We start from the raw sequence: 27,728 nt of genomic DNA on the forward strand, positions 1-27,728 counted from the left end.
CCAACTGGTCTCTAATGCCCCGCCAGTCTAGGGCTCCGTGGTTTCACCAGCTGACCCGGAACCTCGCTGTTGGAAGCCTGTTCCTTGGGGCTCCCCATTTTACTCTCAGAGGTTCTGCTGAAAGAGGAGCAGGGGAGGAGAAGTCACGTCCATGCTGGGCGGCTGAGCCCCACCCTCGGGCAGAACGTACCCGGAGGGGCCGTGGGGAGAGCGGGCAGCACGGTGCAGCGACCCGGCGCCCCCTCTGGAGACCCCCCTCTGGACACCTGCCCTCTGGGGGCCCCCTCTGGAGACTCGCTCTCTGGGGACCCCCCTCTGGGCACCCCCCTCTGGAGACCCCCCTCTGGGGCCTCGCTGGCCTCTCTCTGAGCAAATGGTCAGGCAGCCAAGGACCCCATTTGCCGAGTCCCCTCCAGTGACTGTGTGTTGAAGGGAAAACAGGCAGAGGAGATAAAACCTGTCGTCTTCCGAGGAGGTCTTAGAGGCACGAGAACTCCGGAGGGTGGCTGGCTCGCTGCCGCTCATCGACAATGAATAGACCCGGGGGAGGTGCTGGGTTACTTGTCACCTACCTGCTTATACCAGTTTCCTTGGTCAATCAGATGGTAAAGAGTCTGCCTGCAATGCAGGAGACCCGGGTTCGATGCCTGGGTCGGGAAGATCCCCTGGAGAAGGAAATGGCATCCCACTCCAGTACTCTTGCCTACAGAATCCCATGGACAGAGGAGCCTGGCGGGCTGGAGTCCACAGGGTCAAAGAGTCGGACCCGACTGAGCGACTAAACCTACCCACGTATCCGGCTTATCCCCCAGCCCGGGTGAAGGCAGGGGCGGGGCCAGAGGAAGCACAGTGAGTTCTCACTTATCACCCACGTTTTCCAGACGGGGGGAAGAGGGCACTGCGGGACTCCCAGGTGGGCAGCGATGTGCCCAGGTCAGAGGTGAAGCCCCAGGTGGGGATCAAGCATTCTAGGCAACGCCAGGCTTCCCGGGGCTCCTGGCTTCTCTGCACTTGGGACCAGACCCCTTCCAGGGTCTTCAGAATGAAGGGTGCATGCTCACACATGCGTGGTCCCCTCCCCTCTCTTTCCCTCCCTCGTCTTTTTTCTCTGTCCTCTCTCCCTCCTGCTCCAGCATCTCCCACCAGTAACATTTGCTCGAATAATAAGCCAGGCAGCAGCTTGCTCACTGGCACATGGGTTGTTTGGTTCAGGGTATCTTGGCTGTCGAGGATAATGTGCCAAATGGTTTAGAGGGTTTTCTCACCAGGGAAGGCCAGTTAGAAGGGAGCAAAAGGAGGGATAAAACCCCAGCAACCGAGAACGACAAGTCGGTTGGGGAAGCGCAACCCCCCTTTCTCTGCCCTTGGCCACCCAAGTGGACGCTGGCCTGGGTGCCCCTGGGTCTGCTGCCCGCATGGATGGGCAGCCGGTCCGTGAGGAAAGTCAGCTCCCAGCCCAAAGACAAAGCCATTAAGTTTCCCCCTGACTCAGGCCAGGGATGTTTGGAGAAATGAGAGAGGAGTTGGAATTTAGCTCTCAGGGGTCGTTTACCCTACTTGCTCTATGGTCATCTGGACCAAGGTGGCCTTTGATGATAAGGTTTGGAGTCACAGAGAAGCAGGGAAAACTGCAAAGCATTGAACTGCAAAGTATTTATAATTTCCAAATCTTAGCACAAGATAAATGATGAAAAGATCTTGTCCTTGGCAGCCCCTCCCCCTGCGTCAAGCCCTCCCGCCTCCCTGGGGACTGATCTGTGCCCCGGCCACCCTGAGCCCACCCCATCCTGTGTCTCAAACTCCAGCTCTGCTGGTCCCTGGAGCTACGTGCCAGGACCTATCCCGTTGGCCTGAGGAGCCCGCATTGCTATGATTTATCAGATTACGGCTTCCCGAACATTAAATATGTACTACCAGAGTGCGTAACTCTTCTGTTCTTGCTTCCTTATTTGAATGCAAGGGATGCTGTTATTATTTCAAAAGCTCTTGAGCATGCAGATTAACTCCTGAGGAACTGGGGGGCCTTCCTAGACAACCATGCCTCTTCCCATCCTGACAGCAAGGCGGGGAAGTAAGGAAGTTGATTTCCCTTGCTCTGACCTCAAAACCCCAAAGGTTTGTCAGCATGAGGGTGGAGGCGCAGACATGACCTTGCTCTGTAATGGACTTCTGCATCACCGTCAATAGCCTCGGTTGAGGGTCCCACCCCAGGTGCAGCCCCTGTGCCTGGGCCCTCCTTGCTGGAGATGGTTAGGCCCCCTTTTTGCACAAGCCCTTGGAGGAGGGCGGCCTCAGACTCTCCCTATGAAAGCTGGAGACGGTCCTTGGGCACTGTTCTAAAACCCGTATCCTGGGGGGTTAGGGGACTGCTCTGACCAGCGCACACCCGATGGCTTCCCACCCCAGCCCCACCCGGTGCCCTAGCCAGATCACCTTGAACTGTTCAGGGCAAGTATTTACTGAACGCGGGGAGAATAGAGCACGCCTGCATTATTTATCAGGGGCTCACAATACCCATCACATGCAGAATGTGTTTGGACATAAATTAGTGATGTTAGGAAACACTAGGGGTCCCAAACCTATCAGGATCCCGGACACGTATGTAAAAACTTGTCACAGTCTTACCTTTCCTAGGAGGCTAGGAGCTGGCTCCGAGGCAACTTCCACAAGGAAGACAAAACTCTTTAACCTTTTATTTGCCATAAGCTCTCCGGACACTTCATCTGCTGTTGATCAAGTCTTGGCAAATCATTTCAGACTCTAAATTCTTAACCTCATTTTCTTACCATCCCCCCCCCCACCCATTTTTCTTCTTTCCCTGTGAAGCAAGGAAGGATATTTACAGAGCGCTGACTGTGTGCCAAGCATTGAATTAGCCCCTTGATGTCTGGAAGGGTTTGCATTAGTATCCATCCCCATTTTACAGATGAGGAAACGGAGGCACCAGGTCATGCAGTGGATAAGTGGCCAACGTAAAATTGGCGACCAGGTCTTGGACTTTAGGCTGAGGTTTTTTTTCACCCTGCATTTGACTCACCGCCTGGGCAGGAAGGCGACGGTCGTTTTTTGCTTCCTTATCAGCTCTGTGTAGCCACAGGGATGCGACCTACCACGGAACCACAGAACCGGTGGCATGCAGCCATGGGCGTTTATTTCTGCTCAGGAGTCCACGGGTCAGCTGGGCCGTTCTGCTGTGCCGGGCCACACCTGGGTGGTCTCTGCTGGGCCTGCGGCAGTCGGTGGCTGGGGTGGGCAGACCCAGGCTGGCCTGGGCTTGTCACATGGCATCCAGCACTCCGGGAGGGAGCGTGAACAAGGCACCCGGCTTCTGGAGGCCCAGGCTGTCCCTTCTGCCACAGTCAGCTGGCCAGAGCAAATCACCAGGCCAGCCCAGATCCAGGAAGAGCAGACCGCCTCCATCTCGTGCCGGGAGGCCCTGCAGAGTGGCGGCAGGAGGCCGGGATGGTGGCAGGGGAAGAACTGGGGCCAGTTTTGCAGTTTGCCTGCCTCGGGTCCCGCCGCCGGGCTGCCTTGCTTCCCCCGGGTGCCCGCCCCTGCTTCCTGGAAGCCTCAGTTGCCCGCTCCCTCCTCGCCACGCCTGCCCTCAGAGCTGTTTCTTCTTGGTACCGAGGCTGTTGTGCAGAATGACTTTGAAGGAGGATTTCAGTGGCCTCTTCCCGGGGGGGAGGGATGCAGTCAGTCTGGCAGGGTTAAACCTTCACTGACCCGATGAAGCTGAGGCAGGCCGCCTTCAGCATCAGCCAGCACGGGAGGGCAGCCAGCCCGGGGGCAGAAACCACAGCACGGAGGAGTCTCCTCTGCCTGCACCTGAGGCCGGCGCGTCTTCTGGGTGCCGTGCAGGGGTGGGGGGTGGCTCTCCACTGCCATCCGTGAGCATCTCCAGGCATCACGTCATGCTGGTGGGGCCACAGCTCCTCTGCTCTGGGGGGGCACGGCCCCCTCACCTCCCCCCAGGCCTCTGCGAGGACCTGTCTTTGGTTTGTGTGTTTGTGGTTTCCAGGGAAGAGGGTTGGAAGGAAAGGTCTACCTCTGCAGGACTCCCAGGCTGGCTGGTTGACATGGGAGGTGATGCTGGGCAGTGTTGGGGGAAGGGAGTGCAGCCTGGAGGAGGGGGCGCAGGGGCGGGAGGGGAGGCTGAGCCGGAAAGGGCTGCTGGGCTCCTGGAGGACTGGGAAGGTCCAGAAAGCTCAGGAGAAGAAACCAACCCCACTCAGAGGAAGCAGGAAAGATGGGCGTTTAAAATGGGGGGTGGGGGATTGGGAGACTGGGATCGACATATCCACGCATCAAACAGATGACTAATGAGGACAAGCCTTGAATACAGGGAACTCTCCTTGGTCTCTGGTGACTGAATGGGAAGGAAGTCCAAAACAGAGGGTGTTTTTTGGACACACACACACACATATATATACACACACACATTGCAATCCTTGGACTATATAGCCCACCAGGCTCCTCTGTCCATGGGATTTTCCAGGCAAGAATACTAGAGTGGGTTGCCATTTCCTCCTCCAGGGGATCTTCCCGACCCAGGGATCAAACCTGCATTTCCCGTGTCTCCTGCATTGCAGGTGGATTCCTTACCCACCAAGCCATCAGGGAAGCCCTTAGATACTATGTATAAAGCAGATAACTAATGAGAACAAGCCTTATAGCACAGGAAACTATACTCGGTCTCTGATGACTGAATGAGAAGGAAGGACTCAAAGTGAGGGGATTTTTTTGGACGCACGGACACACACATATATACACACACATTCGTATATATACACATATATATATGACTTCGCTGTACAACAGAAACACAACATTTAAAACAACTCTAATAAAAATTAATTTTAAACGAAGAGAAAAAAATAAAAATCAAATCTAAAAGGTGTGAGTCAAGAGCACAAGCATTGGGAGGCGGATGTTTCCAGACCCCAGAGACCACCTCGTACCCACAGTGACCCCCCTGCTAACTCACAATGGGTGCCTGCTCAGACCGCCTTCACCAGCAGACAGTTCCTCACCCCTGCGAGGTGGTCCAAAGGTTAATGGGACTGAAGCTTCTAGACTGGGAGGGAAGAGACGCACCGATTCCATATTCCACTAAGGAAGGTGGGGTAAGTATCCCCAAAAGAGGCACCCGCCCACCACGGGACTCGAGAGGTGGAAGGGACTGTGTGTGATAACGGCTTGCGGGGAATGGCTGACGATGCCCTTAATTCTTCGGACCCCTTGAGAAGTCACGGAGAAAGACCGCGTTTGCATTTGGTTTGGGAATACGGACGGTACCAGGCAGGAGGGAGAGGAAGGCGGAAGGCACATTCGGCAGGAGGATGTTTCCGTCCGGGCCCCGGAGGGGGCGGGAGGTGCAGCGGTCACGCCCCGGCCACCCGGCCGCTGACTGGCAGAGCCGGCTCTGGACTCAGGTTGGGCGGGGACTGCCCTGCCCGCGTCCATGTCATCTTGTCCCCCGTCCGTGGCCTCAAGAAAAGTAAACCTACAGCGTCTTTTTGTTTCACGTCTTAGGCTTGTCATTCATTTCCGTGAGACAGTTTCCTTTCTGCCAATTGAGGCTGTCAGGCCGGAGTCCAAGGGACCCTTCTGGTGCTCATGATTGTGCAGCGGATCGTGAGACGGGTTCCCCAGAAACAGACGGGAGCCTGTCCCGTGCGTTTTCTCAACAGGGACCTGCATTCTTGGGGCAGAATCCCCATGGCGTGGGGGTGGGAGTGGTTCTCAGCTCCAAAGCGTGCAGAACCGACAGAGCGGGGCCGCTATGGGCCCCTCAGGACTGAGCGGCGGGGAAGGGGCTTCCAGGCCTACTGTCAGCCCCGACGTTCATTTTGTCGTTCAGGTGCTACGTCGTGTCCGACTCTTTGTGACCCCGTGGACTGCAGCCCACCAGGCTTCCCCATCATCACCGTCTCCCAGAGCTTGCTCAAACTCATGTCCTTTGAGTCGGTGATGCCATCCAACCACCTCATCCTCTGTCGTCCCCTTCTCCTCCCACCTTCAGTCTTTCCTAGCATCAGGGTCTTTTCAAATGAGTCGGCTCCTCGCATCAGGTGCCCTAAGCAAGTCACTGAACTTTTTCATTCAGGGCATGCAAATACCAAAGACCTCTGTCCCAGGCAGGAAAATCAGTGATGGGTGAAAATGAGCCTTTTCCGTCAGAGGAACAACACGGTCTCTGCCCTTTGTGACCGCCAGAGGTGGGGTGGGGGCCTCCCCAGCTGTGCGTGAAAGGAAAGCCCATGACGACGTCGCTTGTCGCGGCCTCCTGCATGTTTTTCTCGAGTCTCTGATACTGCCCCTCACCCTGTCCCACCTCCCTTTGAATCCCCTCCTCATGGGAATGATTTCGGGCATACCACCTCGCCATGTGCCTGGCTGCCTGTGTGCGGGTGTTGGATGGCGTCCTGGGTGCCGGAGGACAGCTGAGCCCCTGAGGATACCCAGGAGTGGCCTGGCCCCGTTGTGGGGGGGTGGGCAGGCAGGGAGAAAGGGCCAGTGGTAGAGAGAAGTTCTCTCGCTCCTAGTTTAGGAAGATCCACTCTAGGGAAGTGGTACAAGCTTAGAGATGAACTTTCTTTGTCAGTTTCTGCCCCTTTGAAGGGTGGCCACCAGCGAACTGGTGAACGGGCATCTCGGGGATCTTGGAGGGCTTGAGCCGCAAACCAGCGCTTCCCTTCTTATTTCACCCTGGCAGCCCGGTGGTCTGAGACATTTGTCCACTTGTCTTGGGCAGTAGCTGTCACCTCTGTGGTTGAACACAGGTGCCTCTGTCTCTGTAATCTGCTGGTCCCAGGTCTTGACCCACAAAAGGCAGGTAGTGTTCTCCATCTGAGCTGATACTGGTCCTGCCCCAGAAGGGGAGAAAAAGCTATGCAGCCCCAACAGGCAGCCTCATTGCACGCAAATGATTTCTCCTTGTCTTTGCCATAGAAATGAGTTCTCAAACTTCCATGGCCCACATGGGGACCACTTCGCAAGAGAGGAGGGAAGATGGGGAATGGCTAGGGGCTGTCTCCCTCCTCCCATCCAGCAGCACACACACACACACACACACACACACACACACGGCCCCGTGGCACGCCCTCCCTTCTCTCCTGGAAGAGTGAGGAGAAGAGGCAGAACCCAGCGCTGGCAGGCGCCCGAGCTGACCTCCCACCCTTCAGGAGCAGAGCTTACCTCGAGTGGGAGGAGCTTAGCTCATCTACACCGGTGATGAGCACCGTCTGTTGGGTTTCCAGCACACATTCCTGGGCTTTCGGGAGCTACTTGGCATTTCCCGACCTGTTTTGAGATGGGTATTTGACTGTAGCACGCAATGTTCTCACACCAAAACCATTGACACTCTTGACTGTGCCCCTGGGCATAGCTGACTTCACATCTTGTCTGAGAAATTTTGAGGTTCCTGCCTTCATGCCAACTCCCAGACGTCGTTCGATCTGTCTGCTTTTTCTTAGACTTGCAAAGCAGATGTTTGCCCTCTTTTTGTACCTTCCTTCAGCTCCTGACTGCTTTTGTAGGAACCATGGGGTGGCAGCTGCCAACTCTCAGGACTTTGGGCATGTTATGTACTTGCTGCCTCATTCTTCTGGGCTTTTGGAGTTTCTGTGCATTGTCAGACCGCAGGCTGCAGCTTTGCGTTTGTTGGTAGGGATCTCTCGGCTTTGGGAAGCTCTTGGGAAGGAATACACAGGATGTGTTGATCTGTTCTTTCTCTACAGGTTGCTGAATGTTAAACTTTTAACATTTTGTCTCTCAACTCATATATGGGTATATCTTCAAATACAATCTGACAGGCCAACTTGGACCAGCACCAGCACTGCCTAAGTACCCTCTTAAAAGCACAAATACACCCCACACCAGTCAGAATGTCCACCATTAAAAAGCCTATTAATACAAGTAGTAAATGCTAGATCGGGTATGGGAACAAGGGAACCCTACCACACTGCTGGTGGGAATGTCAATTAGTACAGCCATGATGGAGAACAGTATAGAGGTTCCTTAAAAAACTGAAAATAGAGTTACCATATGACTGTGCAATCCCACTTCTGGGCATATACCCAGAGGAAACCATAATTTGAAAAGATAGATGCATCTCCAGTGTTCATAGCAACACTGCTTACTATAGCCAAGACATGGAAACAGCATAGATGTCCATCAACAGATTAACAGATAAAGATGTGAGATACATATGTGTGTGTGTGCTCATGTGCCACACATAATGTGTATTTACACACACAATGGAATGCTACTCAGCCATAAAAAAGAACAAAATCGTGTCATTTGCAGCAACATGGGTAGACCTAGAGATTATCATATTAAGTGAGGTAAGGCAGAGAAAGATAAATATTTGATATTACTTATATGTGGAATCTAAAAATCAATACAGGTGAACTTATTTACCAACAAAAACACATTCACAGACATAGAAAATGAACTTATGATTACCAAAGGGGATAGCAAGGGATGGGGTGGGAGAGTTAAGTTAGGAGTTTGACATTAACATATACACACTGCTATATACAAAATAAAGAAGAGGGACATACTGAACAGCATAGGGAACTATATCCAAAATCTTGTAATAGCCTATAGTGGAAAAATCTGAAAAAGAATATATGTGTGTGTGTATGTGTTCACGTATGTATATATAACTGAGTCACTTTTCTGTATACCTAAAACTGACCCAACATTGTAAATTAACTATACTTCAGTTTCTTAATGGTTTTTTTTTAAGGCACCAATAAAGCCTTACCTGAAGAATAATCAATACTGGTATGGAGGCTGAGGACTGTGTGATTAACCCAAAGAGATCGAATTGACCGAGGTCTCACCCGATGCGGGTAGAGTATATGTGGCCAGATCTTGTTATCAGTCGGTTTCCCCGCACCACTGTTCATTCAGAATCTTCCAAATGCAGGCTTGGCACGCTTATCCCGGGAGGCTGGGGTGGGAACAGCAATCCGGGGACCTGATGTGGCTATGGGGTTGCGCATACAGGCTCTCCTGTCTCAGAAGCGCCCTCGGAGGTTTGTGAAAGCCCAGATTCCAGAGCCCTGCCCCGCAAGGTGAGAGTCAGGATTTCTGGGGACAGACCGCCGGGGTGCCCTGCAGCAGTTTCTCTCTAAGGGGCCGGGGTGTGGGTGCCATTTCTGTAGAGGACGAAGGTGGAGAGACCCAAGGGCCGGACGCCTGCCCTGGGCCTGCAGCCAGCCTGGAATGTGACCTCAGCTCAGCCACTTACACCCTCAGGTCTCCACTTATTTCATTTTAAAGTAAGAATAATTCTTCCACTTACCTACCTTGGGATTCCTGGGGTAACCCAGCCAGAGGGAAGGCGGCACGCTCACGCATTGCCTCATGGAAGCCTCTACGGAGGTGAGCGCCTTCTTTCCGTTATGCCGATGAGGAAGATGGGCACTGGGAGGTTGCGTCATTTACTGAGATCCCATGTCTTGGAGATGAAGGAGCCCAGATTAGAATCCAGGCATTTGGGTTCCAGAACATTCCATTCCATCAGGGTGCTCCTCTGAGACTCTACCAGCCAGACAGATCCTTGTTCCCCTGCAAGGATCACAGCCTTGTCATGGCGAAGGGGCTTGCACAACTCAATGAAGCTATGAGCCATGCCATACAGGGCCACCCAAGAAGGATGCATCATAGTGGAGAGTTCTAACAAAACATGGTCCGCTAGAGGAGGGAACGCAAACCACTCCGGTATTGTTGCCCTGAGAACCCCATGAGCAGCGTGAAAAGACAAAAAGACATGACACTGGAAGGGGAGCCCCTCAGGTCAGCAGGCATCCAGTATGCTGCTGGGGAAGAGTGGAGGGCAACTCCTCACAGCTCCAGAGAGAAGGAAGCGGAAGCGGCGGGGCCAAAACAGAAGTGACGCTCAGTCATGGAGGTGTCTGGTGGTGAAAGTCAAGGCTGATGCTATAAAGAACAATATTGCACAGGCACCTGGAATGTTAGGTTTGTGAATCAAGGAAGGCTGGACGTGGTCAAGCAAGAGCAGGATGTGGAGCGGCCGCGTCACCTGGAAGCTCATTAGAGATGCAGGCTGCTGGGCCCCACCCAGGTTGACCGCTTCCGATCCTGCGTTTGAACGAGCTTCCCAGATAATCCCTGAGCAGATCAACTTTGTTTTTTTAGTATCTATTTATTTAGGCTGCGCTGGGTCTCCATTGCGGCAGGGAGGCTTTCTCTGGCTGTGGCGAGCAGGGGCTGCTCTCTAGTTGCGATGTGCAGGCTTCTCACTGAGGTGGTCTCTTGGTGTGGAGCACAGGCTCTAGGGCGTGTGGGCCTCAGTAACTGTGACACACAGGCTTAGTTGCCTTGTAGCATAAGGAAACTTCTGGACCAGGGATCGAACCCATGTCCCCTGCATTGGCAGTTGGATTCTTAACCAGTGGACCACCAGGGAAGTCCCCACTCTGAACTTTAGAAGCACGGTTGTAGAGGATTGCACTAGAGAGATTAAGTTTACCAACAAGGCTAAAGTAAATATCCAAAATCCGACTAAAGTCTAAAATCCTCCCAGGGATAATCAAAGAAGAAATCTTAACTGGGAAGTTCCAATGGGAAAAGAGTAACTGTGAGCCGTTTCAGCCCTTTCTGAGTTCCCATTGCAGGGCAAGTGCCCTTTAACTGAGAGTCCAAACTTTCCAAGAGATCTGGGTTTGGAATGAAACAAATTGTTTCTTACAGGTGTGTATATGTGGGCTTCCCCGGTGGCTCAGCTGGTAAAGAATCCACCTGCAATGCAGGAGACCTGGGTTCGATCCCTGGGTTGGGAAGATTCCCTGGAGAAGGGAAAGGCTACCCACTCCAGTTTTCTGGCCTGGAGAATTCTGTGGAATCTGTAGTTCATGGGGTCGCAAAGAGTCAGACAGGACTGAGTGCCTTTCACTTTCATGTGTGTGTTGTGTTTAATTTTCAAAGGTAATCTGATTACTTTTGGAAGTAAGAGAAGGAAAAGTCAGGAGGAGAGAGAGGGTTTAGCGGAGCTGATGCCGCCCAACAGTTTTACTTTTGGAGTGCTCTCCTGCCCCTGCCCTTTCTCACAGCTTCTCTCTTATTTCAGGAGTGAGCCCTTTATGGCCGATGGCATCCAACAGGGTGGCTGGCCAGTTGGGCCGGGGGGAGTTCAGCTTCCAGAATATCTTTCCTCTGAGTGTTGGTCCTCAGGTTAAATCCTAAGACCCAGACGTTTGAAGGATGTTCCCCTGATACTCACACCACCGCAGCCCCCGCTACAGCTCATTCTCCTTGCAGAATCCAGAGTAAAAAATGACCTGACCCAAAGCTCAGAGGCAAGACTCACAAATCAGGGCTTTTGAGAAGTCTGAAAAGGCTTCCAGACAGTACTCCAGACAGCTCGCCTTGGGGGAATGTCAGAAGAGTCCAAGGAGCGCTCAGCTGGGGCCAGAGTGTCCAGTAGGAGCTGATTCAGGGAAGGATGCTCAAAGCTAGACTTCTGCTCCCTCCTTGAGGGCCTTTCCTGGATTAGCTGTGTCTGTTGTTGTTCAGTCGCTAAGTTGTGTCTGACTCTTTGCGACCCCATGGACTGCAGCACTCCAGGCTCCCTTGTCCTTCACTGTCTCCCAGAGTTTGTTCAGACTCAGGTCCATTGAGTCGGTGATGCTGTCTGATCCAACCGTCACATCCTCTGCCACCCTCTTCAGCTTTTGCCTTCAGTCTTTCCCAGCATCAGTCTCTTCCGATGAGTCGGCTGTTGAGGCTACACAGAAACTTCAGATGAGCTGAGGTTTCTGTCCAGTGTTCTCGTGTTTGAACCTGTGACTCGTATGCTCTGCACTAGCCATCAGAGGTTACTTTTCGGGGACCTGCTCCATCTGTGAAATGTGCACATTCCTGAAAGAGCCAAGACACCACTTGTCCCCAGCATCCCGGGCATTCAGTTGTGTCCACGGTTCCAAAAAGAGCCAGTCGGGAGCATCACACAGACCTGATGCCCGCCTTCCAGGAACTTGTAGGGTAAGCAGAGGCAATGAGACATACTGAAGTGTGCTGGGAGCCCCGGTGGGGAGACCCAGCTACTGAATCAGGCACTCTCCATCTACTTATTCACATATCTCAGGCTCTAAGCTGATGCCCTGCAAATGTGGGTTCTTCTGCCAACCTCAACCCTGGTCTTCATGTACTAGCTTCACCTCAGACCAGCCAAATTACAACTGGTTAAACCAACTTTTTCATGGACTTTCCCTGCCTGTTTGATTTTATGTGGGTTTGTGTGTGTGTGTGTGTGTGTGTGTTAACTTTTTCCAACGTCTAGAAGAAGGGGCTTTGGGGTTGGGATCATGCCGTCACTCCTTTCCTTCTGTTCACAACTTTTTGAGTCACGTGGGTGGAAGGTTTGATTTTGAGAAATGACGCCACTTTTAAGTTTCGACTCCAGAAAGTCACGTGGCTCGGCTCTCTGCAGTTCTAGAGGGAGCCTGTGAAAGAGGAACCGGGTAAGCAGGCTTCCTCCAGGGGAAGGGGTCCTTTTCTTCAGAACACCCGATTTCACAGATGAAGAGTTTTAAGGGGGTGGGGGTGCGCGGGCGGGGGTGAAAGAGAAAGCAACAGCATTTGGTTCAAAGACCCAAGTGTGCAGAACAGCTCTGTTCTTTCCTCCTCCCTCCGTCCCCCCACTAACGGATGCCTTCCATCACCCAGAGATGAACTGGGAAGGCTGGTTACTGGCAGCCAGGTTTGACGGTCTACATCCGCTCTGCAAGGCTGTCTGTGTTCTCAGTCCATCAGCTCGGGGCGGGGGGTCGGGTCTCAGCCTCACCCTGACTCTCTGCTCCTTCTCTTCCGCTTCCAGCGTGCAAACGCAAAGAGCAAGAGCCCAACAAGGACAGGAACAATTCCCAGAAGAAATCCCGCCTGGTGTTCACTGACCTCCAACGCCGAACGCTCTTCGCCATCTTCAAGGAGAACAAGCGCCCGTCCAAAGAGATGCAGATCACCATTTCCCAGCAGCTGGGCCTGGAGCTCACGACCGTCAGCAACTTCTTCATGAACGCCCGGCGCCGCAGCCTGGAGAAGTGGCAGGACGACCTGAGCTCGGGCGGCGCCTCCTCCGCCTCGGGCGCCTGCACCAAAGCGTGACGGAAGGCCTCCCGGCTGGGCACAAGCCGCCTCCCGACGAGGACACCCGATACCCAAAGAAAACGCAGAGGAAAGAGACACCGGATTCTTAGCTGGGGCCCTTCACTGGTGATTTGAAAGCACAATTCTCTTGAAAAGAAACTTTTCTATTCTAGCTGTAATCATAGGCCAGGTGTTCTTTTTCGTTCGTTTGTTTTTAATGGCTATGGAGTCCACGTGCAAGCTGAAAACTAATCTCTTTGAACCGGACATTGTCCTCTGAGCGAGCGTGCTAAGCACCCCAGGAACCCAAATGGGGCCTTCCTAGAACAAGTCAATTCCAGCCCAGTGTCAGCCAAGCAGGGTTGCTTAGAATGTCAGCATCCCAGTTGGGGTCCTGTCAGCCCCTTGGAGTCAGCGTTCCTATGAGTCAGTAGTAGGAATCTGGCTTGTACAAGGACTCTTGAGTTTGGGTTCCCAAGATGCTACAGTAAGAGAAGAATCTAGCAACAAGAATGACCTCATTTGCTTTCCAAGTGCTTAGCTTCATCAAACCGTAGTTCACCAACGTTCACAGCCATAACGTAAAAAACCATCCGAATGACAATTACTGAGCACAAGTTTTAAATATGGAAGTTAAAAAAAAAAATCCAAGGACCTGTTTTTCCCAACTCAGGCATCTTTTTTCATTGAACGGTTTAGAAAGCTTTAAGTTGATCCAGTTTACAGTTTTCTTTTCCTTACCTCCTGGAAATCTCATGTGGTCTTGGATCCATCAAAAAATAAAACAAACCAAGTCAGTTCACTGGAGCGCCAAGTATCAAGCACAACGAAGATAAATAGAGAAGTGAGGGAGGTTCTGGATTCACTGCATCTGGATTTTCAAGACACCAATTGGGAAGTCAAGAGGGAATCATTGGGAATATGGCTTCAAGCACATTTTGCAGTTTGCTACAAATTCTGTTTGTACATAATGAAAACGCACACTCAGGAGGCCAATTTAACTGTTACGGTATACAGAGCAAATGCAGCATTTTAAAAGATCTAGATTTTTTTAGATCATAAATGTATCCTTCTTGGTTATCCATCACCTGGTCCCTCCTATTGTGCATTATGACCACCACATAATACATTCTCACACATTCAGATTTGGGTTGTTCCCTTGTCCATCCCATCAATAGGGATGTTTTCAGTGTTTCTTAGCAAGGAAAAAAATAAAGAATTCAAACCACCAAACATGTTACTCATAACCATCATCTAGTCCTGAATCTCTTCCATTATTGAATCATCCTAGCAGAACAGCTGAATAAATCTGGAGGAAAACACAGCACACCAAAGAAGCAGAATACTGCAAACCAAAGACATTTCTTACTTGCCATTTTCTAGCCTGAAAAGAAATACTGTGATTACTTTTAGAAGTCAGAAAACCTGTGTAACTCCAAATGGTTTTCAGCGCTCGCATTTGGCTCATCACTGGGCTGAGTGGACCGGCTACGCCACGGATGTTAGCCAGGCCACCGAGCGAGGGGCTCTCTGGTTCCTGGCTGTCACCTTCCCACAGCAAGTGGAGGAGGGCCCACAGGACCCCAGGAGATTGCGACGGTCACCATGTGCATATTTACCAGTGAATGGCCCCAGGTGGGCACCACAGGGGTGTTCAAAGCAAGCCAAACGCTGCAATGATGCTTTACAGACACTTGAGACTGACTTTTTTAATGAATTACTTAATCGAAACCAAAGAAACTTTTTCTGCACCTACTTCTGCAACAAACAAAATTGTCCCATTGAAATGAATAAAGAAAAATGGACATCCATGAAAATCCACCACCACCAAGATGGAAGCACGCCAGAAAAAAAAAAAAAAAAAACAGAAACAGAAAAAACATCGAGACACACTGTGTTCGAACAGACCTCTTGGGACATTTTTTGGAAGCAGATTTTTAAAAAGGGTTTGAGACAGGAAGAGAAATAAGGAAGAGCCTCCGTGGCTGCTGCTTCATCCGACGACTCATGCGGTAATCTTAAAAGTTGAAGATTGTCTTTAATTTGTGCCTATGCAGTTTTTCAAAAGAACACGGAACAGAGCAACAGAAACCTCAACAGCTACAATACCAAAGATGAGGATTTCTCACACCTTTGTTTCAGTTCATTATCCCCTCTTGCCTGGCTTAAATACTAATAGCGCCATTGATCTGTGTGTAAAGGTAATCAATTTTGTTTCTGAGCAACGAGAGGAAAGGGTCATTTATTTGATTTTATTGTTTCCCTATCATTTTGTTTTACGGCTTTCTACCCAACATGGAATCTCTCAGAAGATTCCATGGAACTCCACTTTAAGATGTTGGGGGCGCTGAGCAGTTCTCTCTGCTCAGCAGAGCGTGGGGAATCATACTGTCACTTGAATGTTCTTTGCTTAACCCTCCCTTTCTCTTGGTTCTTTCTGTGTTCAGAGTTTCATCATCAGGGGAGGGAAGGAGAGTGAGGGTCAGGAGTAGGGGTCTTGGGGATGCGTCCTCTCCCGAGCCACAGAACCAAAGAATTTATAGAGGAATTGACAAGCCTCATCTTCATGTGATCGCTACATCCTAACAGGGCTTCATTTGGGGGTGGGGGGAGACATGTAAAAATGATTGTCAGTTTCTACTTTTCTATTAGCTTTTTAAAAAATCAGCTGTAAAGTTGCATTTCTAAAGAAAGAGATATATATAATATATGAATACATATATAGATTCAACTTGATATTGGTGATAACCCAAAGTTATTGCTGTTCAAATTCACGTCTTGTTTTTGTCAAGTGCTTCATCACTTAAGTACTCAGTTTCAGAGCTTTGCTCATTTCTCATGCCATCCCAGAGTGTGGATGAATTAGAGTATTCCGATTTCTGTGAAAATTCCTGGGAAAGGTTGAAAGTCAAGTTCAAGCATGTCAACGTTTTAACGTGTTGATAAATGGGTCCGTGGGACAAATGAGTGTTATGTGTATTTCGAGTCATCTCTGTTCTCTGTCTCAGCCAAGATCAGGATGGAGTGACATCCATCCACCATGGCCGGGGAGGGGCCTGTTCATCTTCTCTAACTGCTGGGGAAGCTCAGTGGTCCGTTCCCACCAGTTACAGAGATGAGGCCAGCCCAGACACGTCTTCTCCAGGAGCCCTGTCCCATTGGGGTGTTCGAGATGCCCCTCAATGAGTAGATCCACCGAAGGGACTTCTCGCAGAAGTCCAGCTCCTGCTGCAATGGGTTCATCAGGTTTCCTCAGGGTGGTAATGACCAGTTTGTTTAGACAAGCCCGTGTGCAGCCCACGGCTGGCACTGGGGTGAGGCAGCAGTGTTGGGGGGTAGGGGTGTCTCAGTCCTGGAGAGCAAACACAAGGCAAGGTTTAGGGAGGATCCCTGATTCCTGCTTGGAAGACCTGTTGTCTGTGGTCCCAGCTCCTTGCCCCCTCCACGTTGGTCTCCCCTTGCAGAGGCAGCAGCCTGGAGCCCCAGAAAGAGAGTGACTTTCCGTGGCTTTAATAATTCATCCCACCCAGGGTGTTCCTTGACTTTGCCCTGTGTCGCTTCGTCTCTTGCTCATTCTCCATGTCTCCTTTGTCAAACAACCAAGAAAAGAGCATATTTCAGCAGGGGGATGCTCCTACTGGGTTGATAAAAGCAAATTTCAACTTGGGCCTTTCTTAATGAAACTTTGTGACTCATGGCCAATGGAAATGCTTGTTCTTCCCGAGACTGGGCTGAGGAGCAAAGCCTCCTTGGTTTGGTTAGTGATTCTTTGACATGCCAGTCTCAGCATTTGGGTCTCTGGCGTCCTCTGAAGATGTCTACACTGAAAGAGGCTGCCTTCGTGGCCTCAGATTTCAACCCGGGTCCAAGCAAGTGTAGACACATACACCCTCAGTGTTCCTGGGGACCAGAGGGAGATGTCATAATGTAAAAAAAAGGCAAGAACTTCCCTCTTGGGTTTTGATAAATGTCTCATAGCAAATAATGCCATATCAGAGAGAAGTGCTTGCTTCTGAAAAATTATTTACGTACATATATAAATATATGTGTGTATCTATATATTTGTGTATTTAAAAGTTAAGTCCTACAGAATTTCAATTTGTTAAAAATCTGAAAGAAAAAAAGCAAAAACCTGCAAACTGAATTATAATGGAATTTGACCCAGTATGTCTTTCCTCAAGCATTTAAAAACTTATTTTAGGTTAACAATTTTAGAGAAAAAAACTCTTTGGACTTAGTTATAGTTTAGGATCCATTTCCTCAATCCAAGAAAAATTCCAGGCATTAGCAATGTTAAGGGCAGGGCAGTGTGAAGGGACAGTTCCAAACCAAATTCACATTCTTGAGACAATGGAAATCCAAAAGCTATTGGCTGGAAAATTCTTTATTTCTTTAGGGAAATAGGCTTGCCTCCTTTTTTGTTTTCAATGTGATTTTTGTCCTGAGGATGTAGTTCTTTCATTCCAGGAAACTTTTATTTAAAAAAGAGCCAATATATTACTTTTTAAAAAAAAGAAAACAGCAACAACAATAAAAACTCATCCACAATATTTAAAGGCCTTTCCAAAATGTAAAATAGCGTGTAGGTTGTAACATTTAACAGTACAGGTGGGAATAAGGCAGACAGCCTGACACTTGGGAGAAATCACCTCTGCAGGGTCTCTTTTCCTGAGGGCTCCTGGCAACTGCGGGCTCTGGAAATTCAAGCTCATTTTTATTTCTAGCTAAAATAAAATCAAAATTAGGAGTAAATCTGATACACACACACACACATTTTTGTTAAGTCAAACGATGTATTTCAGAGCCAAACATAAATGCCTTTTGATGATCAACCATTTTTCTTTATGCTGGGTGCCCACCTATTCATGCTGATATGTTAAAGTTGAACAGCTTTTTGAAAAATATGACTACCACCTGGGTGCAGGGGGACACTTTCCCACTTTTGAAAATGCTGGTAGAATTATAAAAGTGTCTGTTGATTATACTGTTCCTAAAGCATCGTGACAGTATACCTTTGTGATGAACTCTGACTTTCAGGAGGTTGTATAGTAGGAATAGGAATTTCTTAAAAATAGAAAAAGAACAGACTGGGTCCCAGTCTTGTTGAAGAATAATGGAGTATATGAAAAAGTAGAGAAAAAGATGATCCATGTGGTCAAGAAAGGTTGACTCCAAAGCCCAAACCCATGGACTGTGACAGTAACTGTCACAATTCCTAACAAATCAGAGCTGAGTTTTTGGTTGTTGCTGCTGCCTACGCCTTGTGGTTCAGACTTGCTAGCCTAACCAGGAAGAGTGAGTGAAAGATGGTAGACAGAAAAGGGATACAGTTGGTTTGCCTATAACATTCTGATGTTTACCTGTAAGATTGGAGAGCTTTTGTACATTTAGCGAAGACCAAGTCGCCTCTAAAACAACAGCAGATTATAGTTTTCAAATAAGGCCACAAAATCCTTACTAAAAGAAGCAAGTGTACCCAAGTTCGCTGTATAAATCTTACCTAGTTAGTGATGTTGGCTTTAAACATGGATGTCCCAATGCCTATTTTCTACCTATGATTTTTTTCTTTCCAAGGGCCAAGGGGAGGGAGGGTTGGTTTATTTGTTTTAGAAAGTCTCAGAATTGTTTATAAAAATTTTTAAATATTGAAATAACATAAAGCCTCACTTAGATAGGCCCTGAACTTACAGTTGAGGCTGATGGGCTATTCCATGAACCCCATGGGGACCAGAAGTGTTCCTTGTTTTCAGATACCAAAAAGGCTGACAGCCGGAGGCAAGTGAAAGCCAGAGCCTAAGCTTTCCTTACCGGTGTTGAGTTTGGTTGCCTGGAATTAACCAGTTCATTCCCTTTTAATGGAGGAAAACACACATGTCTACAGATCTATTCATTCCACGGAAGTCTTCCACTCTGCTCCAGCCTTAGCAGAGATATTTCCCACTGCGTAAACCTTGGTAGATACATTTGCCTAATCCTTGTACCATCTTCCACTTGAGTGTATACAGATTTAGACGCCTCTTTCACCATGTATTCTCATAGGCAACTATAGCAACACCCTTCACCTGTGAGTGTCCAGACTGCACAGACACCTCCATATGTCCATACATACTGTCCCCTGTTACAATAAATACATTTTAAATGATCATTTCACATGTATGTGCTACTTCTACAGTATACACTGTTTTTATTATTTATTGTACCATTGAAAACAAAAGTGCAGGGGGGGAAAAAAAATCCCAGCATCTTCATTCCATACACTTGGAATTCCGTTCATTTGGTCACATCCAAGATAAACTCAGCTTTTAAGAAACCTTGGATTTTATTTAATCATCTGTGTAAAAGTGACGTGCGTGCTTGATGACTTCGGTTGAATAGCTTTGTTGTGGATCTCTCATTAACTAAAGCTAAATCCAAAGACCTGAAAAAAGAACACACACCTAAAAAAAAAGGAAAAAGAAGGAAAAAGTAGCAAGTACGAACTAATGAGGAAAAAAGTGGGCTCTGGTTTCCAGGGTTGAGAAAATGGTGATGTGGTCTTGGGGGGGCTGTGTCAGCTAGAGGGAGGGACATGGTGATTTTTTTTCATGCTTGTCACATTTGAATGGTCTTTTTGAACGTGAGAAAGTTCAGAGGTTATAATTTTCTGCTTTATTTTCATTTAGACTGTGGAAAGAGGCTATACGTTTTGTCCATTGAGAAATGAAGACAAAAGAAACCTTTTTTTTTTTTTCCCATTATCTCTTTGGGTTATAACCCAACAAGCTAAGTACCATAAATGTAATTAATTTATTTAAATTAGTTTTTAGCACACTGAATGTATAGGATTTTGATAATTACTTAATCATCTTTGCTTACTCTGATTTTACTCTTTGTGCTTATTTATCAGAACCTAGACCAATGGTGCATCAGAGATGCGCGATCCCTTTTAGAATCCCCTTGAAGGTTTGCTTTATAAAGCAGAGAAATTCTGTTACAGACAGGGAAGAAATACAGGTTACAAAAAAAGAAATTTTTTGAGGTATTTTTCTTTCTTGAATTAACTTTGAAAATAGTTTAAGTAACAGTGATTAAATTATTTAAGTTCACAGCCCCACCTGGTACCAAGCGAACTTCACCTTTTAATTATTGGGGCCTTCAGAGCCTTCATATTGTAACTTATTTATTTAACTTATTCAGCATCTGCAAAAGGTGCACGATATAGTTTATATTTTTTATTTAAAACAACAGAAAGCACTGCAGTTTGTTTGCTGTCAGACGGACAACAGAGCAAAGTTTGTGGACAAGCAATGACTATTCAACCCGAACCTGTGCATTCAGAAAACGCATGCCGAGACCCTGCTTCACCAGCCTGGATTTCGGGGCTTCTGTACAGAAACTGGAAAAATTAAAAAAAAAAAAAAATCAGAACAGCAAAAAGAAACCCTTAACACTAGCTGCTTCCAAGAATGAACTCTGTGTGTGTGTAAAACAACAAACAAAAAAGGAAAAAAAAAAAGCAGAAAAAAGGAAAAAAAAAAAAAGGAAAAACTTTCTATTTCTAGTGAGAACCAAAGAAGGCTACCTCACTGACTTTTTCCATTTGTAATTTTAATCGTGTTGATGACACCAAAGATACCAAAGATTTCTTTCTCTGTGCGGTCTGCATTTCGCTTGTGCTCTTTTATAATTTTAACTCTTCTCTCTGATGTATGGCATGTATGGCCACAGCTCAGATACCCCAAAGAAGTAGTTAATCTATGCGACAGTGGCTGCTGGTCGGGAAAGGGATGTTTTCTGTATTTTTCTTCGTGTGTTCGCTGTCCCCTCCACGTGTCCAGGATGCACGTTCAGATGTTGCTGTCACTGGATTCCTGAAATTCCAAATTGATGAAGAAGCCTGGTTCGAAGTGGCCTTCGGTCCCGGCCACGACCTCTGTTCCCCACTTTGGAGCTATCACAGTTGAGATTTCCAGTGATAGGAATCCTAGTCATTGAACGGTAGAGCTGGAAGGGACCTTAGGAAGTTTTTGGTCCAGCCCCTGGAGGCCCAGAGGAGTGAAATAGTTACCCAAGGCAAGTAACTGACCCAGAGGCAAAGCCCAGTCAAGCCTTCTGGGCGTCGTGCGCCTCTGCCTGAGACGGGCCACACGTTGGAAAGAGGAAGAGGGCTTGGAGCTTGTCATGAACATTTTTACCCTGTAGAGATAGTCATAGGTATTTTGGTGTCTATCTAGCTAGAACCTCAAAGTCACATGAGATCAATTGCTTGTCAAGGTGGTTAGCCTTGATTTATTAGAGCCCAGAGAGGGGTTTTCGCCCTGGAAGTTACACGGTTCCACTGAGATCACTGTTGAACCTCCCGATTCCAGAGTGTTGTAGATTCAGTGAGTTTCATTTCTGATGCATTGAGAAGAGAAAGTTCATTCTTGGTCTGTTGAGTTGAATTGTTATGCATATTTTTAGATCAGTATTTGTCAGCGAAGGGAAATTTGATCACCGTTTACACATGTGACATTTAAGTTGTTCGGCTTTTCCCTCTTCCTCTTGACACAACACATAGTTTCGAGGGCACCTCTGTACTTATGAGAGAAGTTTAAGCCTTGTGTCATTGGATGCTGAAGCATTACTCATTAGGAGCAAAAGATGACCACAAAATTTCAGAGGAGTCAATATGCCAGTTTAGGAAACAAGTGCTTAAAGTTACTTCTCTTTTCCCTTCTTACTCATGAAGTGAACTGGTCTTAGGTTTCTTTTGAGTCAATTAACTGATTAATTCACCACTAAGATTCAGTCACCAGAGTGATTTGTACAAGAGCAAGGTGAAATCATTCTCAACTGTTGGCCAAATGAGTTTCAGACATACGCGAAGATCAGCCTCCAGTCTGGATGGTTGTTTATTGAATACTAGTATTTTGCATTTCAACTAACGTAGTTCTCTTTCAGCTTTTATATGACCATTTACCCAAAGAAGCTAAGAAGGGAAAAGACCAGTCAACTCCTCCAATCCACGCATTGATGTGAGTAATAGCTAATAGAGGAAATTAGAAGCTAGACTGCCAGACTTGAAGGAACACCCAGTTATCCCTTCCTGTCGTTTCCAAGCAGTATACTGACCCATGTGAATCTTCTTTCCGGTCCAAACAGGCTCCAAGCTCCATCTGCCCCCCATACCAGGCGAAGGTGTAAGGCCTGACTTTCAGATAGCAAATTGCTTTGGTTTTCTTCCCAAATTCCTATTGGAAGTAGCATTCTCCAAATACCTGGGAGACAGGTGTTCTCCCAGACCAAGACGATCTGGTGGTTGAGCAGCGACGTGCTCTGTAAGCCAACACCGCCTTCCCCAGCCTTCCAGCCACCAAGCCCCTAGAAGGAGCGCGGGGAGACGGATGGCGGCCTGAACACAGGACACACCCCCGGTTGGCAGACCCCTCCTCAGCAATCCCCCCTCAGCCTCATGCTTCACTTGCAAAGTGTGACGTAACCACGGGACGAGTGCCTTGCTTGAACCAAAGCAACGATTTAGCCAGTCTGGACTTCTCTGTGCTTTTTTTTAATCCTTCCTGTGAATACCTCAGCTTCCACTGGGCCTCCATACAGTAAATTGGTGGGCTTATTGTACTGTGGTGCTTTGCAATGCAACCCTGCAAACAAGATTTGTACTAATACCAAAGGTTCTTTCTCTGTCTCTCCTCTGCCTCCCCTGTTCTTCCCCCTTTTCTAGTTCTTCATGGTTCCAAAGCTTTAATATGAACCTGGGCATGTTGGCAATGCAGACCGCGCAATTCCTTACCGAATTTTCTCAGATATACCTCATAGATAATAGTGTTTAGAGTAATGTTATTATAGCGTATGTAATAACTTATTCACTGTTTCTTTTGGTAACTGTGATTTAAAAAAAGAAAAAGGAAAAAAAAAGCTTTATACGTTTTAGGTTGTGCTTTTGTAATAGACGAAAAGGTGAGCTTAAAAAAAAAAATGTATGTTTTTTTTTTTCCCCCTTTGAATTTTATTTATTCTGGATTGGGGAAAGTTGCAGAATGAGCCCAAAGTTTACAGTTTCATATTTTGCTGAAGAAACAATCTGTGTTCATTTGCTCTGTTGAAAAAGAAAATTTATTATTTTCTACATTTGTGCTACTTGGTCTGAACAATTAATTGTTCTGTGCTAACAGTGTAGTATTATAATTAGCAACTGCCAATCAGTGCTATAATTTTATGCATGAGGCTAAAAATTTAGCAATGTGATGCATTGTGGTCTTAAATAGCAACGTTTTTCATTTTGAACTAGATCTTCCCCTTTGGTTCAATGGACTTTATTTATGCATGGGCGCCAAATTGTTTGTTAGCGGTTGTGGAACAGTTGTGTATACATTAAACTGTGAAAATGTACACAGTTCAGCCTCAGACAGTGGTAATATTGGTTTTATTGGGAGCTGTCTCACCTCGAAAATACCGTGACCTCTGTTGGGATTTCAAACCGAGTCAGACTAAATCGAGTTCAAATGTGATGACAAGGGTCATTCCAAGTTTGAGTTTGCCAACTCGAATTCCCCAGTCAGATTCTCATAACCCAGCTATCTTACTCCATACAAGAGGAGCTTGGAAACAAGCATTGAAAACCAGCTCTGCGTTTTTAAGTTCCCACAGGAGAGTCATTTTGACTTTCTGTTCCTGACCTCAGACACAACTGGCCACCTGTATGGAGATGCAGATTGATCCGGGATTCGCCTCTCCTGAGTCTTTGCTTGGGAATGGCCACTTTATGCTTGGTCTCCTGGAAGAATACTATTTTGTCAGGTCAATTCAGATGGCATCAGTATCAGTAATTGTTCTCTGGGTTCTCTGTCCCTTTTCCTGGACAGCTCCACCAGCTGTTCTAGTTTTTGGGGGGCAAAGATAGATGGTCATTCCTCAAAGCTTCACCTATGCACCCATATCATGGATTTTCCTCCCTAGAGTGAGAGATGATTCTAGCTTACTCTTTTCTGCCCAACAATGTTACATCTGTCCTAAAGTGTGTATGAGAAATTTTGAAACCTAGTTTAGTAAAACCATCTTTGTTTAAACTCCCTAATTATCTGAGGCCCCTATATCTCAAAAAGTATTTTTCACTTTCAGTGGATTGGGCAAACTTATTCTTTCTTATTTTGGGTCCTGAGGCCCATTCTCAAGTTTCCTACCTATTCCCCCAATCAACATGCTTGACATTAAACCAAATCAGTTGCCAAGCATACTTTATTTTGCATAGGAGTGCAGCTTAGGAAACAGCAGTGGGAAGGCCGCAGCCTGCTCTGCAAAATGTTGGAAATCACCCACGGTAGCACATTCATACAACCATCCACGAGAATATACTGAGAATGCGCTTTCATTAATAATGCCAAGAAGCATTTTATTTGGCCTTATAAAGTAGATCATGATAATGAAAGCTTTGTAATAGACAGTCTTGATTTCTTCCCTTATTAATCTGCCAAAGACAGGAATGGATACAAGAATTTAAAGTCGATTTTTGTTAAGACCGTTTATGATTGTAATCGTGTTTAATCTCCCAGAAAGCTTTCTATGTTCTTCCGCCATAAAACCAAATGGATGTTTCAGTCAAGTTCTCCTCACCCTCACAAACCCACACACGAATCCTCTCGAAGCAGGTGTTGTAGAATCTATGAAGTTCAAATGTATTTTCAATCCAAAGTAAACAGAGGAGTGTCTGAGACATGAGTGTGCCCAACAGTTTTTATTACGAGAGACGCATGGGTCTGGCTTATTAACTAGGATTTGCCAAGAAGCCTTGTCTTATGAAACTCGAGGTATATTTTGTTATGCCATTTTATGTCCTTTTTTTTTTTTAAAAAAAAAAAAAAAAAAACTTTGTGGAAAGTGATATGTTGAATCAAGTGTAAGCTGAGTTTTCCAGACAACTGAAGTAGCTACATCGTGAATGTTATTTTGTTATTAAAGGGTTTTTACTCAATCCTTTGTGCCGGTGGATGTCCTTTTCCTTGGAGACACAGAACTATGGAAGTGCCTCTCCTGGGCCTGGGTTTCCCTCCTGCTCTCTTGGGGACACGTGGGCCTGGTCTGGGAAATGGAAGGTCATGGGCTGGAAGGTAGAGTTTGGCTCTAGGGCAAGTGAATGTGAGAGTGTCCGTTGCTCAGTCGTGCCTGCCTCTTTGCAACCCCGTGGACTGCAGCCCACCAGGCTCCTCTGTCCATGGAATTCTCCATGCCAGCATACTGGAGTGGGTTGCCATTTCCTCAAAATCTGCATAACTGTCAGCTTTGAAGAGAGCTGGTCCAAGCTTTCTAACCTCTCTCTGGACCTCAACACCTCTCTGAGATCCCTTGGCCTTAAGCACATGCCAGCATGAAGGCAGACCCTGGTTCTCACAGGAAAGGCCAGAAGACAAAGTAGCCATCCCGAATCCTCGGTCGCCCATCAGACACTCACCTGTCCTCAGGCGGGGCTCCACCAGCCAGGGCTGTGGGTGGCCCATCTGGTTGGCTTGACCTGCGGCGTCACTGGGCTGCAGAGGGTCCGGGTCCTCCACTGCAGCGGGGCTCGTTTAAGTCAGAGCCCCCGCCACGTCACCCTTCCTCTGCACCCTGGTTTAGCGAGTCCATCTGTAGATTTCACCAACAATTATTTGGAGAACAAAGAAAGGTATGAATGGATTTTTCTGTTGTTTCCAGTTTGTATTTTGGCTATCCCCAGTTCTTTGATCTGGAAAATAGACAAGAGGAAAGGAGATGCTGCTGCCTCTCTGCCTGGCCCCTCTCTCGGGGGACCATGCACGTTGCCTGTGTTACTGGTTTTTCTTAGAGGACAGGCTGAACCACAGCTATGGAGCCAACCGAGAACATGGCCCATCAATGCCTACTTTTATCTCTGTTTGAAAGTCCTCTTCAAAAGTCTGTACCACATGGGGGCCTCCCCCATCTCCCTTGCACACGTGCTAAGTCACTTCAATTGTGTCCAACTCTGTGCAACCCTGTGGACTATAGCCTGCCAGGCTTCCCTGTCCATGGGATTCTCCAGGCAGGAATACTGGAGTGGGTTGCCATGCTCTCTTCAGGGGATCCTCCCAACCCAGGGATCAAACCCACATCTCTTAAGTCTCCTGCCTTAACAGGCAGGTTCTTTACCACTGGTGCCACCTGGGAAGCTTCCATCTCCCTTGCTTTGATCCAGTTTGGCATTTAGCTAAAGAATCCGATTATTATGTAGCAAAAGTTTTTTCGGATTATGACAGGAAACCTACGTGGCCATCAGAGTTAACTCTTCAAAGCCCATCCAGCTGTGGAACAGGTAGTCATGCCGTCATCAGATGCTTCCTTGAAGCTGGAATGTTAGTTCCCTTCTTTACTACGTTTTTTTGCGTTACACAAGCCTAAATGGGGCCAGCAAACTTCATACCGTGAACGGTTATAATGTGCATGTTAATTCACTCAGTCGTGTCCGACTCTTTGTGACCCTATGGACTGTAGCCCACCAGGCTTCTCGGTCCACGAGGTTCTCCAGGCAGGAATACCGGAGTGGGTTTCCATTTCCTCCTCCAGGGGATCTTCCCCACCCAGGGATCGAACCCACGTCTCTTACATCTCCTGCGTTGGCAGGCAGGTTCTTTACCACTAGCACCACCTGGGAAGCCCACAGGAGATTATAAGATACCTGGCAAATTGGAATTCTGGAAACAAGAAGATAACCTTCCCACTGACAAAATGATAAAGAACGTCTGCATTTGGCAGGCAGGAACTGAGGATACAGACTTAATCTTGGTGTTGGTTCCTCTTTCAACCCACACCTCCAATCACCTTCTCTTATTTTCACTCGCTTAGTCCTGGAGCCATTGAGTCTCCTCTGGTCTCAGATGCCAAAGAACTTCATAAAGATGATTCAGAATTGACCAGCATTCCCAGCAGTTCGCTTCTTCATCCTTTGCTTTTCTCCAAGAAGGTGTTTCCCCGGACCGCAGAGAAAAAGCCTGGCCGTTTTTTTCATCCTTTATTCTAATATTTCTACCCAAATTAATATTTTACTGGCACAGGTGCTGTAGACTCTTACTTGGTCGATGACCTCTTACTAGAGAAACTGTCCTTCCACCAAAGTGAGTGAGAACAAGTTCCAATACCTTCCATCGGTTTTTCTTCTTGGGATCAAATCAGTTAGGGCTCTTTCCTCCCTTTGGGCCCTGATGACCTCAGAGGTGTTACACTGGGTATTAAAAATGCCTTTTAATTTTGCACGCTGGCCTGTGGGTCTTGAATCCTTCTTTCCAAGCTTTTGATTGCTGTATGACTTTGAAAGTGACTAAAATGAGAGAAGGAAAAGGAAGAACAGAGAGAAGAATTTGTCCCAGCTCTGTTTAAAGTTTTAGAAGGGGAAGAAAAGACTCATTAAGTCACAGGCAAATGGCTATACCATCAGGGCCCACACTCAGTCACGGGGCTTCTCCATCAGCTTTTCCAGAAATCCAGCCCTTTAGTAGAAATCCAGGTACGTTTGCTAGGTCTCCACCCAGACTCTAAGAGAAGAGATCAGAGAGTCACATACAAACCTCTTGCTCTGTCTCCTTGCTTTTACAGCCATTATCCCCAAGAAAGTCATAGAGGAAAACTTTGAACTTTTACTT

At 47.6% G+C, this 27,728-nt stretch overlaps 1 protein-coding gene across 1 annotated transcript in view; it reads left to right on the top strand.

Moving 5' to 3' along the window:
* The window catches only part of ONECUT2 (one cut homeobox 2), a 55,462-nt gene extending 30,393 nt beyond the window's left edge, over positions 1-25,069 (top strand). The window contains exon 2 of the mRNA XM_043444337.1: positions 12,854-25,069. Within this exon, the coding sequence (XP_043300272.1) occupies positions 12,854-13,140 (287 nt within the window). The 3' untranslated portion in view covers positions 13,141-25,069. The remainder of the gene's footprint in view (positions 1-12,853) is intronic.
* Positions 25,070-27,728: the final 2,659 nt, after the last annotated feature.

The sequence above is a fragment of the Cervus canadensis genome, chromosome 23, assembly GCF_019320065.1.
Source record: "Cervus canadensis isolate Bull #8, Minnesota chromosome 23, ASM1932006v1, whole genome shotgun sequence".
Taxonomy (NCBI): domain Eukaryota; kingdom Metazoa; phylum Chordata; class Mammalia; order Artiodactyla; family Cervidae; genus Cervus; species Cervus canadensis.